Source organism: Lontra canadensis, unplaced genomic scaffold (genome assembly GCF_010015895.1).
Source record: "Lontra canadensis isolate GAN:19392208 unplaced genomic scaffold, GSC_riverotter_1.0 scaffold61, whole genome shotgun sequence".
Lineage (NCBI taxonomy): Eukaryota > Metazoa > Chordata > Mammalia > Carnivora > Mustelidae > Lontra > Lontra canadensis.
This window is the reverse complement of record NW_022631055.1, coordinates 1685862-1707093: the sequence shown is the minus strand read 5'-3', so window position 1 is coordinate 1707093 and position 21232 is coordinate 1685862. Positions and strand designations below refer to the sequence as shown.

Sequence of the window (21232 nt, the reverse complement as noted above, 5' to 3'; positions counted from 1 at the left end):
AACCTCCTTTCTTGGAGACACTGATGATCTGGGGCAGGACAAAGGGAGAATGCAAAGATGATACCCACTGATCTCACTAAGCCAACCCTTAGATGTGTATTTATTTAGAGGTTGGCCTCTCAGGCCACAGTTATAAAGATAAATTAATAGGCCTCTTCCATAGACTGGGCATCTCAGTCTGCTCTGTCTCTGCTGTGCCTTAGGGGGTAGCTGATTAAGAACTGTTTCTCTATTTCTCACAGTCCTGTGGGATCCATGAATGTAGGTACTGCTGGCCTCCCAAGCTGGGAGGTCAAGGGTGACTCTTGGGCAGTAGTCACGAAAACCTTGGTGCCCCTTGTGGCACAGGCTTCTTTCCAGGACATAGCAGCAAGTGGGGAACAAAGCAGAGGGAGAGTGCAAATGTAGCACCCTCTGGCCTCCTCAGTCTTTGGAGAGTATTTCAGTGGGCCTCTAGATGTGTATTAGATTAGATGCCTGCCCTTCAGACTGAAATGTTAAGCAAATTGTCTCTGGGCATTGTTTACTTCTAAGGAGGAGCATTTCAGCTTCCTCTGCACTGGGCCCTGGAGAATAGTCACAGTGAGCCCACTATTTTTTAATTTGTTATAGCCTTGTGGATCCTGTGGATACAAGTGCTAATGGCTTTCAAAGCCAGGTATTTTGGAAGATTATCTCTCAGGTGGGGGTCTTAAACATTGGGGTATCAGATGTGGGCTTTAAAACTTTCACTCCTCGGAAAGAAGCTCTGAGTTGTGAGCTTGCTGCCGATTGTGGTTTGATGCTCAAGGGTGGGACTTATAGCAAGATTGTGTCTCAGCCACCCCTACTCATTTTGATGTGAGATTTTTTTTTCTTTGTTTCTTTGTTTTTCTTTGTTCGCCTGATATATATGAATCATTCAGTTATTTTGAGTTTCTTCCAGAGGAAATTATTCCATATGTAGCTGTAGATAGGTGTGTCCATGGGAGGAGTGAATTCAGGACCATCCTATGTCCCTGTCTTGACCTAGAATCTTGTATATATGATTTTAATTGTGTGTGTGTGTGTGTGTGTGTGTGTGTGTGTATAAATATCTGCTTACACATGTCTCGCTCCTCCTTAGAATGTAAATAAACTCCCAATAGGGCGTGAACCTGACTTATTCACTATCCAATCCCTAGTCTTGGGCACATAGTAGGTACTTAATAAAAAATGAATAAATGGATGAATATATCCCTCCTTCTTTCAATGTTTTCATTGAGGATAGGGAAGTTATCATTTATTTCTTGGTATTTCCAAGAACACAAGAAATGTTTGTGATTCTGATGTTTTAGTTTATTTGGTCATTTTTATTGAGCATATACTGCATGCAGATACTGGGCTGATTGAGGATACAACAGTATATACAACTGAGAAAATTCTTGTATTCACAGACATTAGTGAGAGGAAGTGGACAATAAATGTAATAAAAAGTAAGTTATTTGATGTTCTTTTGCTGATGTTGAAATATAATTAATATTCCTGGAGTGCCTTGGTGGCCCAGTGGGTTAAGCATCTACCTTCAGCTCAGGTCATGATCTTGGGGTCCTGGGGTAGAGCCCTGCATAGGGCTCCCTGCTTAGCGGGGAGTCTGCTTCTCCCTCTCCCTCTGCCTCTGCTCTTCGCTTGTGCTCGATCTCTCTCTCTCAAATAAATAAAATATGTTTTTAAGAAAAGAATTAATATTCCTCTTAATTCCTGTTTCTGAAGAACAAAGTGTTGAACCTCTTCTGTAATAAAATTGTAAGTGATCCAAAGCCTATAACAAAGAAACAGGAATATGTTAATTAGCAAATGGTAACTAAAGCTCTGGAAAAGTGTGAAGAGAGAGAAGGACAAGAAAGAGACAGGGCAAAAGAATTGTTGCTGGGGTGCTTGGGTGGTTCAGTGGGTTAAAGCCTCTGCCTTCAGATCAGGTCATAATCCCAGGGTCCTGGGATTGAGCCCCGCATCAGGCTCTCTGCTCAGCAGGGAGCTTGCTTCCCTTTCTCTCTCTCTCTGCCTACATCTCTGCCTACTTGTGATCTCTGTCTGTCAAATAAATAAATAAAATCTTTAAAAAAAAATCACTAATGCTTTAAAAAAAAAAAAAAAAGATTGTTGCTGCAAAGCAGAGTTTCCTCCACAGCTGAGCTGCCCACCCTGTCATTCTGCAATCTCACCCTGGCTGCTTTCACCATGTATCTGTCCTTCTCAACCTTGAAAGCCCATCACGATGTTTGCTGGCAGGGTTTTGAGTGACTGACCCTGAACTAGCTGTTGCCAAGGTATCCCTCCTTACTACTCAAAGTGGGAATAATAAATCAGCCTATGTACTGTTTCCATTTCAAGACACATACAGTGAATTCAGAGCAAGGGGGAAAGAGTTAACTGCATGTTAAAAAAAAAAAAAGTCTTATGCCCTAAAAAAATACTTTTTTTGTAAATAAATACATCCTCTCATTGGATCCTTTTAAGACCACTGTGAGTTGGTTAAGGTGAGGATTATAATTCACGTGTCTATATACCCCCAGTTTACCCTTCTTTTGTCCCATTATCCCATTTGGCTTGGCATTGTTTTTGTAGACTTAATTTTTTTAGAGCAGTTTTAGGTTCACAGCAAAATTGAATGGAAGGTACATAGATTTCTCCTAGACCCCTTGCCACCATACCTGCACGGCCTTCCTGACTATCAACATTCCCACCAGAGTGGTACAGCTGTTACAGTGGGGGAAGCTACATTGGCATATCATCACTCAAAACCCATCAGTCACATTAGAGTTCACTCTCAGTGTTACAGGTTATGTGGGTTTTGACACATGTACAATAACATGCATCCACCATTATAGTGTCTTACAGAATGTTTTCACCACCCTGGAAATCCTCTGTGCCCTGCCTATTCATCCCTCTGTTCTGAACTTATCAATTTGTAATAAAGTGTAATTATAATTTTATTTTTGAAAATATTTTGATAGAACTATTCATTTCAACACAGTAAAGCCGCTTTCTTGGTTAAAAACTAAATATTTTTAAAGTATGTAAATTTATGGGATGGCAGGGTGGCTCCGTCGGTTAAGCATCTGCTATCAGCTCAGGTCATGATCTTGGGGTCCTGGGATCCAGCCCCACCTCAGTCTCCCTGGTCAGCAGGGAGTCTGCTTCTCCCTCTGCCTGGTGTTCCCCCTGCTTGTGTGCACACGCTCATTCTCTCTCTACACATAAAGAAATACAATCCTTTTTAAAATAAGTTTGTAAATTTAATTTGTCTTTCAAAGTAGTTTCAACTTGGATGTTGAGTTACATAGTCTCCATAATGACAGTCTGCATTTAATGCAGAGAAAAACTGGTTTCCAGAGAGAAAGGGACACACTCTGGTGTGTCTGGCCAATCAGGTCTAGAGCAGAACTAAAACCCTGTGCTCTGACTTTTGGCACTTTCTATACCAGAGACAAAGCCATTGGGGAGACAACTAAGATCTCAAAGCTTACCACATCCGTGCCTTATTTAAAGTAGTTGTGAAAGCAGGATTCTGTCTGTATTTCTAATTCAGGCATGAGAAAATGCACTAAGTAAATAATTACCTGGTAAGGAACAAAACAGACCACAAGAAGTCCAAGAAATAAAAAAATCAGGTAGGCAAATGAAGACCTGCCTGGAGAGAGAGTATGCACTCTTGAGGTGGTAGTTTGTACCTCAAAGGAGTACTGTGCTTTTAGAGAGGATTGTATGAAATGTTAAGTCGGAGAAGAATAGCATCTTCACTGACAAATGTTTGATGGTATTTTGCAACTGAAATTAGTTTCATTTGCATATTTCTGGGACGTGGTACATCTGTTTATCCAGCAAAATGAGTCTAGGTCCTGATCAACTACATAGTAAACTTGCCTAATATGGCAATTAACCATTCTGTAGTATCGCCCACATGTAAGTTTAATATAGTGTTAGTATCCTAAAGATTGAAGTGATTCCTAACTTTTCTATAGCAAATCAGAAGTACATTATTTCAAAAAGGGACAGGTTTTCATAAACACCAATTTCTCCTCATACTCATTTTAAGATGTAGTATTTAAAATACATCGTGATGTAAAAGCACATAGTTATCCCACGTCAGTTGGAAATGATTACTCCCGTGTAAAATCTAGCTTGCAAGGGGCGGGGTAAATGACCAATGTGTGGAAGGAAATGGTAAATAATACAGAATAGTGTGTGGAGTTGACATTTCTCCTTCAGGCATTTTTTTTTTAGGTTACCTAAATTGAATTTATTTATTTTTATTTTTTAATATTTTTATAAACATATAATGTATTATTAGCCCCAGGGGTACAGGTCTGTGAATCGCCAGGTTTACACACTTCACAGCACTCACCATAGCACATCCCCTCCCCAATGTCCATAATCCTTCAGGCATTTTTAAGATGCGTTGCGTTAGGTGCTATCCTGGGTGATAGGATGTTTAGGTGTTTTTCTTGATTTACAAATGGTGTGAATATATGTTTTTATTTTGTTTCTTTATTTTTGCCAGGCCTCTCTATCCGGAGCGTGTGCTGGAAGGCAGACCGCCTGCTAGCAGGGACCCAGGACAGTGAGATATTTGAAGTGATCGTGCGCGAAAGAGACAAGCCAATGCTGATCCTGCAAGGCCACTGTGAGGGGGAGCTCTGGGCGCTGGCCCTGCACCCCAAGAAGCCACTAGCTGTAACAGGCAGTGACGACCGCTCTGTCAGGTGAGGCCCCGGCAATGATGGCTAGCCTCTCCTTGGCTGCCTTGGGATAACAGATTTATTTTGCCCACATTTGCATGTTACTCAAGAGAAGGATAAACCACAGTACAGAACCACATAGGTTTCAAGTAGAATGTTGAAACATTTAGCTCAACAACACTTGGCTTCTTAGCATTTTATTGTTGCTCTCTTTCTTTGGCTCCATCTTAAGTCACGAAAATGCTCTGCAGAGTGAAAATACACTGCTACTAGTTAGACTCCTGGTTCTCTTTCAGTTGACAGTGAGCTAAGGGCATCTATCTGTGGTAAGATCATACTTCCCCCTCATGTGCTGGGTCCTGCAGGGGGCTGCGCACAGCATTTTACACTTTTGTTATAGACATTCATCTCCACTGGTGAATTCATGAGTTTGTCTTCATCAAAACTTAAATTCTAATTTTCAGAGTTGTCTTCAGTGTGAGGAAACAACTATTTCTTTGCAAATTTTCAGATGGAATTTTGAACATTGTCCTCAAATCAAAGGAAAGTATTGGTTCCTAAGAAGACAGGCAATTTTATTAGGTCCTCAAAGATTCTTGCCGTGGATCGTTTGTTTTTTTTTGTTTTTGCTTTTGTTTTGTTGTGTTTTTTGAGAGCACAGCATTATGTAAAATGAGCAAAATGAGCATACTTTGAATGTCTCTTGACTGTTGAAGGGCTAAACATAGGATTTAGATGTGTGTGAGGAAGGCTGTTCCACTGACTTGAGTATTTCTGTATTTGCTGCTGACCTTTAAATGTGCCCCGTGACAAGCAGGCTGGAAGAGTGTGTGCTAGTGGGAGGGACAGGCTGCTGGATCAACTGGTTGATTGATTACTGCTTCTGGGCTCTAATATCTAAATTAGAACATTGTAGACTAGATTGAAGGGTCCTGCTTCTCCCCTGCTCTGGTTCTGTATGTCTGTGAATCTGATCAAGGCATGGTGTACTCATTAGTGGCGTATAAATCCAAAAGTAAATCCATTTTGTGATCTCTACCAAGCACTGAAGGCCCATCAATCTAAAATCAGTAAACACACACTTGTGTCACCATGTGGCATACATGTTTATTTGGTTTAAGTTTCTCTTTCCTCAACTAAGCCCTCTTCTCTGCCTTTTCCTTTCTTGACTCCGGGCCTTCCCTGAGCAGGCAAAATGATGCCACCAAGTTACTCGAGCACCTGAGATACTCGATTTATACTCATCCTGATAGAAATGATTTCAAGAAAGTCTTCGGCTTTTGTTTTTTGACAACTTTGTTGCATCTGAGAAATGCAGACATCTCCAAGGAGGCCCGACTGTCAGAATGTCTTCTTCCCCTTAACCATGAATTTGGCTAAAATTATAAATGTTCTTTTACACTGATTGTTGAAACTTTAGAGACTAAGTCCTAATTTCTTGAGAAAGATGAGCTGAGTGACTTTGTAAGAATGGGACAGTCTACTGGGGAGTGATCGTTTCTGCATGCTAGTAAAACAAAGCTTGCATTGCTTTAAATAGTACAAGGCTAAAAGCAGCTTGAGATTATGAATAACGGACAAGGTATTGCAAGACTACCATGAGCTTTAGGCTGACTAATGCAGGCTGCCTCCGGGATCAGTGAGCTCTTCGCTCTGCAGCTCTTCATTTTAAGGAGCATGCCTCCATGCGTCCTGGTGGCAGGACCCACTTAGAGAAACTGCACCACGTGAGACTTATTTGTACCTCTAGATGCTCGGTCCCGCCGGCAGATCCTGTTACTCGTGTGTTTAAAGAAGACAGTCTTAGGACCACAAACAGATAGAGGTCAGCCACCCCAACTGCAACTAGCATAAACCCTTATTTGTATCTTCATATGTTTAGTTCATATTCACTCAGTCTGAGGTGCCTGGATCAGATGTTCTAGGAGGTGCTATACCTGTTGCCCGACCTCCATTTCTCCCCAGCAGCGGTGTCCATCAGCCAGGGGTACTGTGAAGCGTCTGCCCCGAGTAAGGGTGGGGGACCTGTCTGCAGTGGGATGCCCAGGGGGGCTTGTGAGGAATGACAGAGATGACTGGAGACAACCAACTATGGGAGCATCCCGGGCAGGGGCAGGGTGTCTTCTGATCCTCTCCATCTCAGACAGGTTCTCTTTCCAGGGAGGCCAACAAATGTAAGTAAGGTGTGTTTCAATCTAAAGCTGCTTAAATAACACAGTTACTAGAAGGGTATTCATATTTTTTTTAAACAAACTAACAATAATAACATCCAGTAGTACTTCTTTTTCCCTAAGTGTTATTAACAACCATTGGTATAAATAAAGAACGATTTTTAATTTCCAAAGAGAATAGCAAGATTTTGTGTGAAGGAGTGTTTAAAATGTCCTTATTCTATTAATCTCAAAATCTCTGGAAATGTTACCTCATTTTAGAATTCTTGCTGGGTATTTCATATGGTGCCACTGACCCAGCGATAAACTCAACACCTTCCCAGATTGCCAGACCTGCCTCGAGGAAGGACTGGTGTGAAGTTGGTGTGTCTTCTGCTGTCATCACCACCAGAGTGGTGAACAGGCCTTGCAACCCAGGCCCGGCAATGACCGTGAGAAGTGGGTTTTGTTTTTAACTTTGTTCTTGTGCGTAGGCTGTGGAGCCTGGCCGACCACGCCTTGATCGCCCGCTGTAACATGGAGGAAGCAGTTCGCAGCGTGGCCTTCAGTCCCGATGGATCTCAGCTGGCCCTGGGCATGAAGGATGGCTCTTTCATTGTGCTCCGAGTCAGGCACGTACCAATATGGAAAATGATGTCAGAAATGCTCCCTTGTTGAAACTACTTCTTCTGGCCAGGGTGTATGGCAGGACTTCAGGAAAAAGGCATTTAAATAAATCTTTCAAATAGGAACACTCTAGATTCACAGTCCCCTAACTGTATTTCCCAAATTCAAACACTGAAAATCCACAGCTCTTGGGTAACTCATTTGGCAGGATGTCATGACTCAGTGAACTGATTAATGACTGTTTATTGCCTATTAATCTCTTAATAGGAATAATTATCATGTGATTTGCAACGAAAATATTAATTTTTGTTTAATACGGGGTGCTGCCCTAACTCCTACTGGGGATGTTACATAATATGTTGTACGTAACCTTTCTAAAATCTGGTGAATAATAAGCTCCCAAGCTCATCTGGTCCCAAGGGGCTATGGGCTTTTAGAAGCCAAGAAAAGAGAAAGAAATGAGAAAGCAGTCTCCAGCCCTGCCAGATTTTTAGAGGTGAGCTTGAGTAAAAGATTTCTTTCATCTATAATGAAAAGTTAAATGAAATATTTCATATTTATTAACATCCTGTATTTACTGGACAAAAGTGATGACTTATACTTGTAATTTCTTGAAACACACTCGTTGGTTTTTTGGCTTATACAATTTGTGATTATAGAAAGAAAATGCAGCTGTAAATTAGATACTGCATGTTTTGCACATAGAAGATTCTATATAGCTTTGAGAAATGATCTTGGCATGGTTTATTACACTAAATTCTCATTTACCAGCCACACACAACTTATTACTGAGTTGGTGGGCAACATTTTCTTTCTCTGCTAAGTGATGTGTGGAAAGGTGGCTAATTACCAGATCTTTTCTTTTTTGATGAATTTCTTTTGATGGATTTCCCAAGCCAAAAAAACCCTCAAAACCCCCAAACCTTGTTTGATGACCCCCGTTTGATGATATTATAGCAAATTATATCATGTAGTGTATACACTGTGTATAGTATATGTATAATAAATGATAGTGCTATTAATAAGTGATAGCAGGTGAGGGGAATTATCATGTGGAAGCTAATATTTGCCATTATTTGTGCACTGACTTCGTTGGGAGTAGAAGACGTTGGTACTGGCACAGGGGACCTGCTAGTCAGAATTCTGTCGTATGGTGACAACTTTCAAATGAGGGCAGCAGTTCTTAGCAGAATCTGATCAGAAGGGATACAAAATCTGGGTGATCTGATATATGAATTGTTGAGCTCTCACGGTGAAAATTAAATAATTATATAAGAATTTAGTATTAAAAAAAGTAACCTTGACATAGTTTACTTTTCTCTGGGATGTGTTTTTAAAATAATTTTACAAACCCCAATTTAAGGCAAAAAGTTTTAGGGGAAAATAATACCTAATTAACCATGAAAGAAAATAGGCATTTCATTAAATTTTTTTGTTGTTTTATGTTGGAAGCCCCGGATATTTCAAATATTGGTCAATTTTGCCTAAAAGGGGCAGAAACTAAAGAGTATCTTACATCTTTCTTCAAAAGTTAAGTCTTTAATTCTTATAGGTGTTCTCTCCCTTTTGAAACCATTTTTTCTCTGACATACAAATTTTGAGACATGGCTTGGGTTTCCTATTTCTCGATTTGCTGCTTATCACTTTTTATTGCTGCTTCTTATTCTTATAGAGATATGACAGAAGTGGTTCATATCAAAGATCGAAAAGAAGTCATTCATGAAATGAAATTTTCTCCAGATGGCTCTTACCTCGCGGTGGGATCCAATGATGGCCCAGTGGACGTGTATGCTGTGGCCCAGCGATACAAGAAGATTGGAGAATGCAGCAAGTCCCTTAGTTTCATCACACACATTGACTGGTCTTTGGATAGCAAATACTTGCAGACTAACGACGGCGCAGGAGAACGCCTGTTCTACAAGATGCCATGTAAGTCTTGCAGGCACTGGATGTTTGTGCAAATCGAAACTCTGAACCACATATAGTAAATACAGAAGAACGTCATCATGGTCTTAGAGCAAGGAATGTTCTCAGAAACACGACCACCCCCCCCCATACCAAATCTCAAACTCTCAAAGAAAAGATTGATAAATTGGAACATATTAACATAAAAAATCACTGCACAATGAAAGAGATCATGAAAAGACAAGGCACAGACTGAAGTATTTGCAGTGGTTATGATGGGCAAAGGATATAGAGCTAGAAGTTATAAAGAATGCCTAAAGAGAACTGGAAGAAAAGATATCCTAGAAAAATGCCCCCAAATGCTAAACATTTGAGGATTGCTGTCCTCATTTGCTATGATGGTTTTAGTCCAAAATTGTGCTCTTCACAATTGGAAGCCTTTATGATATTATTTGGTGAAACATGCTGATTGGGATTTAGAAAGTACAATTTTTATTTGTCACCTCCACTATCTCTCTTAGAAGAGTTTCATGAGACTTCTATTACATTTAGTGACATTTAGTTTGTAATACTAAAATGGCAGAAAAAAGACAAACTTCTGTATTGTAACCTTTGACTAATTTTTTTAACATAAGAAAATTTATAATATGAATCTTGTCATCAAATAATATTTTATCTTAATTTTCTTGAAAAATTAATTTTCACTGGAAAATAGTATATACCATCTAATGTAACTATAGCTTTTTAAAGAGCCTCTACCCAATTAATTCATCAGTGCATCATCACTAGGTAGATATTTCTGTGTCTACTTTCTTTGCTTGAAATTACTTCATATATATTTTCCATATGTGAAAAATTATGGAATACATGTTTATCATTTGCAATAGCAAAGTAACATCCTGCTCAGTGATAATATCATAATTTGCTTTCTTGTCCTCCTGTTAGTGAGCATTTGGGCTTACTTATTTCCAGTTTCTTTCCTGGTACAGATGGTGCATCTCCAGATATCTTTATATAGGGGTGTTTCCTCTTCTGAGTTACTTCCTTGGACTATATTTTCCAGAGTGGGGATGTTGGGTTAAAGACTGTTCTGTCAACTTTCTGATTTATGGTCATCTTCATGAATTTTTATGAGACGCTGTCACAGGCCAGAATTTCTGTGTGCTAATTTGACAGGTTCTTTATTTGAAAACCTTTGTTTGTTTTTGAAGAAGAAACTGTGAGGTAGTATGCTATACTGTCTTGATTTTGAATTTTAAAATTGTATATGGCAGGACATTTCCCCAAGCATTTCTGTATCTGTGTGTTTCTGTCTTTGTGTGCCCCTGGGTGACCTCCCTCACCAGCTTCTGATACAAATGGGGAAACATGCCATACATTTGAGAACATATCAGGCACAACTGTCAAGACTCTTCTCCCTAACCACTAATGTTTACTCCAACAAAATTTGGTGGATTTTCATTGTCTAATCCTTTTAAATTTATATAATATCCATTAGATGTTTATACTAACTTTGCCTAAATTTTGAAAAATTACTTCTATGGCTCTTTGGATTATGAAAAGTAGAAGCTGAGAATAAATTTTTAAAAAAACCTGGCAAACTGTTAGTGACTCGATATGATAATATACGACTTCATACAAGTTATTTCATCAATAATACAAAGCACAGTATTTGTATAGTGGTTTCAGGTATTACATTGATTAAAATGATCATTTTCTTGCTCATCTCCATATCTGAGTTTTGATCATGGACTCTCTTTATACGGTGCTGGAAGAAAAAAAAAAATCACAAATTGGGTAAAGAGAGTAGAATCTTTAGGTTCCTTGGTTTATAGAATTTTTTTTTTGAAATTCTATAAACCTCTATAAGAAAAATGAATAAAGCAAATTAGAATATGCTTTTTATTTAAATGTAACATAATGTTACTATATATTGATAATTTTCAGCTGGGAAGCCTTTAACAAATAAAGAAGAAATCAAAGGAATTCCTTGGGCCTCCTGGACTTGTGTAAAAGGCCCTGAAGTGAGTGGGATTTGGCCGAAGTACACTGATGTCACTGACATCAATTCAGTGGATGCAAATTACAATAGTTCAGTGCTGGTTTCCGGCGATGATTTTGGACTAGTTAAATTGTTTAAATTTCCTTGTCTCAAGAAAGGTAAGGCCAAAAGTGAGATTTTATTGAGAAAGTATTCTAGAATGTATACATGGTGTAATTAAGACTGATTTTCTTGGGGTCTATTCTTGCAGATTATTCATTTCACCTTTTTATTCATTTTTACTCTTTTACACTTTTAGATAGATGCATTGTTGGTGTCATTTACTTTTGATGTTCTAAAACACAGGATTTTACCAATTCAAGGCAGATTTTGTTCACAGTTATTACTGGCAAGTTTGTGATTCATAAGATTCATGTTTCATATTTTAAATAAGTCATAGTTTTTATTTTTGTAAATTAACACTCATAATTTAAATTATTTAGTACATTCAAGTATTATAGTTAAAATTCCTTTATGCTTTACAGCTAATTGTGCTTCCATGGGGAAAGTCAAGCAAGATCCTTTTAGACGTATTTAAGATAAAATCCGAGAGCGATTGTTCTGGTGATGACACAGTTGTCAGACCCCTTGTTGTAGCACTAATATTGCGAACACAATTGACATAACTGGCGAATTTTTTGAGAGTGAAGATAAGTTCAAAAAAACTCTCCTCTTGCATTTTGTTCTTTTGTTTTATTGTTGTTAAAATCTTGTCACTTCAATTTTTGTGGCACCTTCATTTTGTAGAATGTGCCTGAATTAGCCACGTAATGACCCTGTCTTCTTCCTTAAAAAGTTGAGGCAAAGCCCACACACAGGTTTTTCTAAGACTTCCCACCAGCCTGAAAACCTGATCTTCAGAAAGTAATCAGTGGGGACATGCTGTGGCCTGAGAACTTGCTCACTTGAGCGATTTTTAAATTAAGAAAGGAAAGGGAGTGAAAAATGTAATTGGAAAGTCATTTTCGGCTAACTGGCAGCTCTGAAGCAGCAATAGTTATGGTTGAGAATTGAACATAAAACGCATAGCAAAGCTGCCATCGTTTCCACTTGACAAAATGGCCCTCTTTCAAATGCTTGAGGCACAAAATTACCTCAACGTGCCTAATTCATTCTCCCCTCACTGATGGGTCTTTTGAGTAATAGGGTATATCTGGTTAGAATGAGCAATGTTCTTGCAGAATGTGAGTTAGGCAACCAGAAGGATCATGGGAGCTGAGGAGAAACCTCACTGGGGCCTGAAGCAATACTGTTGGTCTTAAGAGTCAGGACTTGGGAGGAAGTTAACTCACCGAGAGTTTGTATTTCCTCTGTATCAGCAAGCCTTGTATGGTGGTCTTGGGTCTGGAAAATAGGAATGGAAACGGACATCTTGGGGTTATTGATGAGAATGGGGGAAGAGGGAGGGAGGTGGTGAGCAGTGCTATCTGTCCAAATGAGACACCCTGATATGTAAAACAACCCTGAGGATGATGGCACACAGGAGACATCTGTGGAATAATGGAAGGTTGACAGCTGAGTGACAGTGTGGTGGGAGTAATAAAACCCACCTCAGCAGTCTGCGGAAGTATCTGTATTCTCAGAGCAAATTGACTTGTTCTGCTTTTCATGGCACATGGTTTATAAATCTTGCAATTTATCTCAGAGACAATCAGACTTCTGTGCCCTTTCTGTACCTAAACTACCAGCAGGGGAGTTCTGAAAGAAGTGTTGCTGACAGGAATGGTAACAGTTGGTAGAACTTGTTGCCCTACAGCCCAGGGTCCCAGTGGCAGGTGTTCCCCAACTTTTGAGCCTGTAACAGCCAAACATGACAGTGGCTAGTGACCAGGAGAAGTGTGGAGACTGAGCAAACGTGGTAGTTTTCAATAGTGATTAAATAAAACTCCCAATCAAGTTAACTGATACCTTTATAATTAATGTGCTTAAAATTCTGCTGTACAGTGTTCTGACGTAAATGTTCTGCAGTTAATGAAAATGCCTACAGTGGTTTTTATTTTTACATCACCAACCCAATTTTTCTCATTTAATTTTGGCAGTTTTCAAATCTTTTAAAATAATTGTATCATTACCAATAATTCCCCTGATGTCATTTAGACTCCATTCTGTTTGACCACCACCATACAGAAACTTCCATGAGGTAAAAAATCCAAAGCTTTGCTCATTGGCATTTGCCACATCTTACCACCTTGGCACCAGCCCTTCTCCAAGGGAAGGCTCTCCTGTTTGACAAACTTGTGTGCTGCTGCCCCATTAATGCTACACACACCCCCACCCCCCATCCCCCACACAGGCACACATGTATTCAGACAGTCCTTGAAGTATTCCCTCCCAAAATAAGTGTCCTGGATGTTGTAAGACATGGGTTGCATAAACCCTGGACCTTGAGGGGAAAAGTGTTGGCTTTCACTAAAGCTTGGATGAGCTTGATGCAGGAGAGAAACATAAAGGTCAAGGTGGCTAGAGTGTGATGAATGAGGGGAGCACTGTGTACTCAGAAGCTGGAGAGGGCAGTGGGGACCATGTCATGAAGGGCCTTATAGCCACTGTAGGAAATTTGGATCTTATTCTAAGTGTGGTGGGAAGTTATTGAGGGCTTAAAATGGAGGAGCGACATGACCAGTCTAAGTTTTTAAAAGACCACTTTGATATCTTGTGGGATGGATTAGGGAAGAGGAAACTTCAATTAGATTCTTGCACAAGTCCAGGTGAGAGATGAGGTGGCTTGGACAAAGGTGTTAGGAACAGATGTGAACACAACTCCATGAGGTATGAAACAGTGTTAAGGTAGAGCTGAAGGTCTTGCTGATGGACTGGTTGTGGGAATGGAGGGAAAGAGAGGAAACCGAGGGTGAGTCCTAAGTTTTAGGCTTCAGCAGTGGGGTGGATGGTGGCACCATTTGTGGAGATGGGAAAACGAGCAAGGGAGTATGTGTTTGGGAGAGAGAGAGAGATGGGGATAAGAGAAAGGGGAAGGGGAACTCCTGGGTCTTTGTTGCTCGTGGTAAGTCTGAGGTACCTGTTAGACATCCAACTGGACACGGCACGCGGCCCACCAGCAGTCCAGGGAGAAATGAGGGCCAGAAGACGAATGTTTGGCAGTGGAGGGCATATCGACAGTACCTAAAGCCATGGGACAGAGGGCCTGCCAGAGAGGAGATGAGGGCAAAGGCCTGAGACATTCTTGTGTTTCAGAGAACAAAGGGAGGCCTTGTAAAGTGAATGTGTCCTAAGGAAAGCCTGGGAAGACATGGACATGGTCTTCCTTTATTCAGTGAATATTTGTTACGTGCTGTTGTAGAGGCTGGAGATACATCAACAAATAGAACAGACACAAATCCCTGCCCTCGTGAAGCTTTTGTTCTTCTGAGGGGACACAGTAAGGAAAATGTAAACACATCTCGTGAGAAGTGCTCTGATGAAGAAGAAAGCAAACAGTAGTAGAGTGCACAGATGGGGGCAGCTTGGTGGTGGCATTTTAAAATAATGCAGTCATTTTCACCTTCATATACATTTAAATCATTACCTCTCCAATGAGTGAATTTGAAACACATTTCAGTTGAACAAATGGCTTTCTCCCCCATTGAAGAGGTTCCATTAGAGGGCCTGCAATAGGTACAATTGTTTCTGAAGGAGGGCTGCGGTGGTGCTTGCTGCCCCTGAAATCTCCCATAGTCTTTTGAAGTACTAGGCCTCCATATGGTAGGAGGGACCGCTCTTGTTTTCATGTCCGCCTTTGTGCTCCCCTGTACCAAGCCTGGACTGGAGACTTCAGTAGTTCAGGGGCAACTGTTTAGTGCAATTGGCTTTCCTTCTGCGTTCGTTACCTGGGGATGGTGTTCACTGAGTAAAGCAATCAGTGCAAGGAAACAAAATTTAATTCTCCCAGCTCTACATCCATATGACTCTGAACAATAGTCTGACTTCTTTTCCACAGAATTATCATTTCCCTTTTGCAAAGGACTATCTTACTGTATTTAAATAAGAATGTATAAGACAATCATTCTGAAGCATCATTATTTTCAGAATCAGTGAAGCAGTAGGCATTATCTGGAACAGGTTCAGATGTGTCTTCAGCCACAGGACTTAAATTTTAAGGCCATTTTTAGCTTAATCCATATTGGAATAATTTGGAGAATTTGAGGAGCCTTTGCTTTTTATGATATGTAATACTGAAAATTATATTTTCTAATATATTTAAGAATTTTACTTTTCAACATGAAGAGGAATTGAATTTTTAACCGACAAATTCTATTTTTTTTTTCAGTACTAATCTTCTCAAAAATATCTTTTCAGGAGCCAAATTTAGAAAATATGTGGGCCATTCTGCGCATGTCACAAATGTCCGCTGGTCCCATGACTTTCAGTGGGTATTGAGCACAGGAGGGGCTGACCACTCAGTTTTCCAGTGGAGATTTATTCCAGAAGGTGTCAGCAACGGTCTGCTGGAAACTGCACCCCAGGGTAAAAACCAATTGTAATTTTTCAGCATTTCTTTTTTTGTCAATACAAATTTCAAAGAATGTTCTAACATATCTCTTGAAGATGAAGAGATAAAGCAATTTTGAAAAATTCAGTCCTATAATAAAATTCAAAGTTAAAAAAAAGAAACGAAACTTTTGAGACACATATGAGTCAATTGAATAACTTCCTTCAAAGGATTTTGTTTATACCAATTGCAAGTTGAAGGTCAAAGGTTTACATGAAGATTTAGCCTTGGAGAATAACAGGAACAAAGACATTTCAGCCTCTTCAGGACAACTGTAACTGTGGCGGGTCTACACGGTGAGACAGCAGGGGAAACAGAGTAACCTTGGGAGTAGGAGTTGGCTCCAGAGTAAAGTTCAAAGAATGGTCTGTAATGGGACCAGTGTGTTCCAGTTCAGGGGATGTGTAGTCATTCTATTTACTGTGATGCCTGCAGAAATAAACAGGTAATAAAATTTAAAACCAGGTGAGGAAATGTTTTCATTAGGAGAGTTTCTGCAGGTTTTGACCGTGGCAGTTACCATCCACTTGGTGGACGTGGCAAAAGGCTAAGAGGATATTTACTGAACTAAGTAGTTGGATTCCTTTTTCACCAGGCTTCATTCTGGTAGAAGCTTTCCCTGACTTTTTCTTTTCTTTTTTTTTTCTTTCTTTCTTGTCTTTTTTTTTTTTTTTTTTTTTTCCCCAAAGCAAAACTTAAAACACAAAGATTCGTTATCTCCTAAAAGTGTGGAAATGAGTTCAGTCTTGCTGCCGGGGTAGGGTAAGGGCAGTAGTTGCCCTTATCTGTTAATGCTCCTAAAAGGAATGTGCTGAACTTAACCGAAAGATGAGGGGAAAAAAGATGTTTTAAGAACCTACATAAAAGGAAAAGTATGGCATAGTGATTTTTAAATTTACTTTGCTAGAAGAAAGGAAATATTTTAAATAAATGTGTAAGCTCTGTTGGGTCTCCAAACTTCACTTGTTTCTCATGGGTTGTATTTCTGCAGAAGGTGGCACTGATTCCTACAGTGAAGAATCTGATTCGGATTTATCTGATGTACCGGAATTGGACTCTGATATTGAGCAAGAAACTCAGATCAATTATGATCGCCAGGTCAGTAAGCAGAGAGCTCATAACAGATGCTTTACAGCCCAGAACGTCAATCTCATTGGCTTTGGACGTTGCACTAAAAATGTCTGGTACTTAGGCAGAAGAGAATCAAGACAAAAATCAGGAAAATCCCCTGCCTCTTGTCTTTAAGTGCAGATTGAAAATAAGGCCTTTACCCTTTCACATTATTAAATTTTTTTTTAAGTGGAAGGTAGTAGCCAGTTTTAAAACTGAACCCGTGATAGGGTTTCTGTCTCTTTAGCATCTACAACTTTGAAATATTTTTTGCAGGGGCACCTGGATGGCTTAGTCAGCTAAGCATCTACCCTTGGCTCAGGTCATCATCTCAGGATCCTGGGATCGAGCCCCAAGTCAGGCTCCCTGCTCAGTGGAGAGTCTGCTCCTCCCTCTGACCCTACACCCTCTCCTGCTTTCTCTCACTCTCTTTCTCTCTCTCTCTCTCTCAAATAAAATCTTCTTGTTTTTTAAGACTTATTTATTTATTTATTTGACAGAGATCACAAGTAGGCAGAGAGGCAGGCAGAGAGAGAGAGAGAGAGAGGAGGAAGCAGGCTCCCCACTGAGCGGAGAGCCTAATGTGGGGCTCGATTCCAGGACCCTGGGATCATGACCCGAGCTGAAGGCAGAAGCTTTAACCACTGAGCCACCCAGGCACCTCTCAAATAAAATCTTTAAAAAAAAATTTTTTTTTGCAGAAAAATATGCAATTTTTCATTTTCTAACACATCATGAAAGCATGTGTTTTCTTTACAGAATTGGTAGCCTCAGAGCCATGGTACTTTGCAAGTGAGCTGGTGTCCTGCTTTCTCTCTTAACTTACATAGATTATTATGAAGACCAATTACAAAGACCATTGTCCATTTAATTAAAGTAAAAGCCCAAATACAATATGCATGATCTCTCCAGTTGGAAATCACCTCTAGTAGAAAAGTTGCACAATCACAATCAAATTGGGTCTGAATTTTTTGAAAATAGACATTTCATTTTAGTGCTAAACGGTGAGTGTTAAAGAGAGCCATCCTTCGCGGGAATCTGGAGACTCATCTCTTTTTTATGGTTGATAACCATAGATGTTCTATTTTCTTCCTTGTCATTTCATGAGAGTCTGTGGAGCAGACTGTGTACCTGAACATGGAGTGAATAAGACTTCCATTTCAGACACAGCAGCTGTCAGTGTTGCCCTGGGAAATTACCATAGGGGCTGGGGACCGCTGCCGTGTATCATGTGTCTCTATGGGGCCAGATCCTGTGCTTTCCATACACCAAATCCAACCCACAATAACCCTGAGAGGTTAAGTACTTTGTCCACATCCACATCACCCGTAGTATTAAGAATGCAGATCTGGGCTTCTCTCCAAAGTGCACATTCTATGTATTGCTTGGCTTTGCCTCTGCATAAGCACTGAACCTTTCCAGACGATGACTTTTTTTTTCCACCCTGTAATCATCACTCACTGATTCCATGTTTGAAAGAATAGTACAAAGGCATTCCAACTGATGGTTTGGGTCAACTTCTTGATGAAATCAGCTTGACTGTGCAATGTATAATGCAGTAAAACTAAAGGTGAGGATTGAAAGGAAATTATTAATGTGGAAATAAGCACACACACTAAATATTATACCCTGATATCAAGAGGAAATGGAATTTAAGCAAAATGAGCATAAAATTTATGAAAAAAAGAAAAACCATTTTCTTTAGTTGGGAGTTTTGTATTTAGTAAAAAGGTGCTAGTAAAAGAATGAAAAGGCTTGACTATACTGAAATCCATGCCTAGGATTTATATTTCTGTCTTGCATCTGATTTTCTAAAGCTTTTATCTATATTATTTGATTCATATTATTTTTTGTTGCTGAGTTACTCCTGAGCAGGAAGTTTTTTTCTGTTCTACAGATGGGAATTTTAAGTCCACAGAGGTTATGAGGCATATTCAAATAAGCAGTAGAAATGCCAAGACCAGAATTCAGTTCTCTTGAGTAGTTGATGAGCTGAAAAAAGCACCATGGGCTCAGATGGATAATTATCTTCAGCTTTTACAAGCTTAGTTCATTGCAGCTGCAATAGACAGAGCAGTAATGAAGTATCTTCTGACTTCCTTTTGTTTTTAATTTTAAAGATTTTTGGTTAAATCCTAGACAGAGACTTTGTTATGATAATATTCTTTTAGTTACATAGCTTTATCAAATGAAATTTTTCCTTTATGAAGTTGAGCAATTATTAATAGATTTACTTTGTCTTGACTGTGTTAAATTAATATCTCTCAATAGTAGGGCATGAATACATGATAGAGATATATTACTTTTTATCCGCATTTAGATTAGATTGTAGGAAATGTTCTCTGAGTCAGCAGCACAATTTGGGTCCTCGGTTAGGCCAGGAGCTTTGCTCTAAATCTTAGAATCTAATCTGTCAAAATGCATGAGATCATGAAAGAAGATAATTCCAAAGAGTGATCACCAAGATTCATGAGGTTTGCATTTTGCAAATGTCAGAATCATCAAGAGATTTCTTCCTTTAGAATAAATTATAGAAAATCATTTTATTGATTTTTATTGATAATTTATTGAATAATTTCCTTTCTTATTTACCAGAAAATTATATTTTCTGAATATAAATTATTTAAACTCAAGATGATCTTAAATCCCAATGATTCAAAAGTTATTTCAGGATAGTTTTGTTCATTAGGAAGTAAACTTCATTCTCATGCTTTATGTACTCTATTGGGTTTATCTTTTCAAAAAACCAACCAACTCTGAGTTTGCTCATCTTTTCTATTGTCTTATTCTCTATTTCATATATTTCTGCTCTAATCTTTATTATTTCCTTCCGTTTGCTAACTTTGGGCTTAGTGTGTTCTTTTTCTCGTTCCTTGAGGGTACATTGTTGGGTTGTTGATCTGAGAGTTTTCTTTTTTCTTAAAGTATATGTTGATAGCTGCAGACTTTCCTCTTAGAACTGTTTTTGCTGTATCCTGTAAGTTTTGTTATGTTGTGTTTCCATTGTCTTTTGTCTCAAGACATTTTTTTCCCATTTGATTTCTTCTTTGATCGGTTGGTTGTTCAGAACTGTGTGGTTTAATTTCCACAAGCTTATGAACTTTCCAGCTTTCTTCCTGTGATGATTGATTTCTACTTCCGTACCACAGTGGCCAGAAAACATACTTGATGTGATTTCTATCTTCTTGAATTTATTGAGACTTGTTTTGTGGCCTAACATCTGATGTGTCCTGAGAAGAACGCATGTACTACTGCTGGTGGCTGGTATGTTCTGGATATGTCTGCTAGGTTGTTTGGTCTGCAGTGTTCTTCATTTGCTAGTTCCCTATTGATTCTTTGTCTGAATCATCATCCATCCATTGTTCAGAGTGACATCTTCCCCAACTATTACACTACTGATGTTTATTTCTCCTTTTAGTTCTGTTCGTATGTGATTTATATATTTGGTGCTCTGATGTTGGGTATGTATTTAAAATGGTTATATCTTCTTGATGAATTGACCCCTTGATCATTATATATAATGACCAACTTTTGTCTCTGGATGACCGTTTTTTGCTTCTTATGTTCTCAAAAACTTAATTTTCTGCAGTTAAAGCCTGCAGAAATATCCTGACAATGCCAAGATATTAATATTTTTGAAACCTGGAGAGTCTCAACTAAATGTTTCTGCTATGCTTTAAGGTTTACAAAGAAGATCTACCTCAGCTAAAGCAACAAAGTAAAGAGAAAAACCATGCAGTGCCCTTCCTCAAAAGAGAAAAGGCTCCTGAGGACAGCTTGAAACTCCAGTTCATACACGGGTGGGTGCCTGTCACCAGCCTTGTCAGACCATTGGGTCCCCTCTTCTTGGTGCTGTCCCACTTCAGGCTGGTTCTTCTCTCTGGTGTTTACTTACCTGAAGTTAATATTGGAACCATGATTCTCTGTCCGGTTGTCTCAGTTGATGTTCTGTGGCCATAACAATGTGTGTATCTAGATTTTTCATGCTTCATTGACTTCTGTACACATATGTTTCTGTGGCTCATTGTTCCCCACTCTGTTCTCTCCCCAGTCCCTGTTTCTGTTACCCCCATATCTCCTGCTCTATTTAGCTGGCTCCACTTAGGACAATGTTTTCTTCAAACATTTTTGCTTACATATGTCCACAATAATTTAGAATTTTTAAAAATAATGTTCAACCTTCCACACTTTAAGTTGACATCTAAAATTT

General features: G+C 39.3%; 1 protein-coding gene across 4 annotated transcripts in view; it reads left to right on the top strand.

The window, feature by feature from the left end:
* Positions 1-21232, top strand: part of EML6 (EMAP like 6) — a 270175-nt gene that overhangs the window by 151668 nt on the left and 97275 nt on the right. For all 4 annotated transcript variants that reach the window (XM_032877766.1, XM_032877765.1, XM_032877764.1 and 1 more), the window contains exons 8-14: positions 4523-4724; positions 7345-7482; positions 9150-9406; positions 11330-11542; positions 15720-15887; positions 16904-17010; positions 20704-20822. In XM_032877766.1, the coding sequence (XP_032733657.1) occupies positions 4523-4724; positions 7345-7482; positions 9150-9406; positions 11330-11542; positions 15720-15887; positions 16904-17010; positions 20704-20822 (1204 nt within the window). The remainder of the gene's footprint in view (positions 1-4522; positions 4725-7344; positions 7483-9149; positions 9407-11329; positions 11543-15719; positions 15888-16903; positions 17011-20703; positions 20823-21232) is intronic.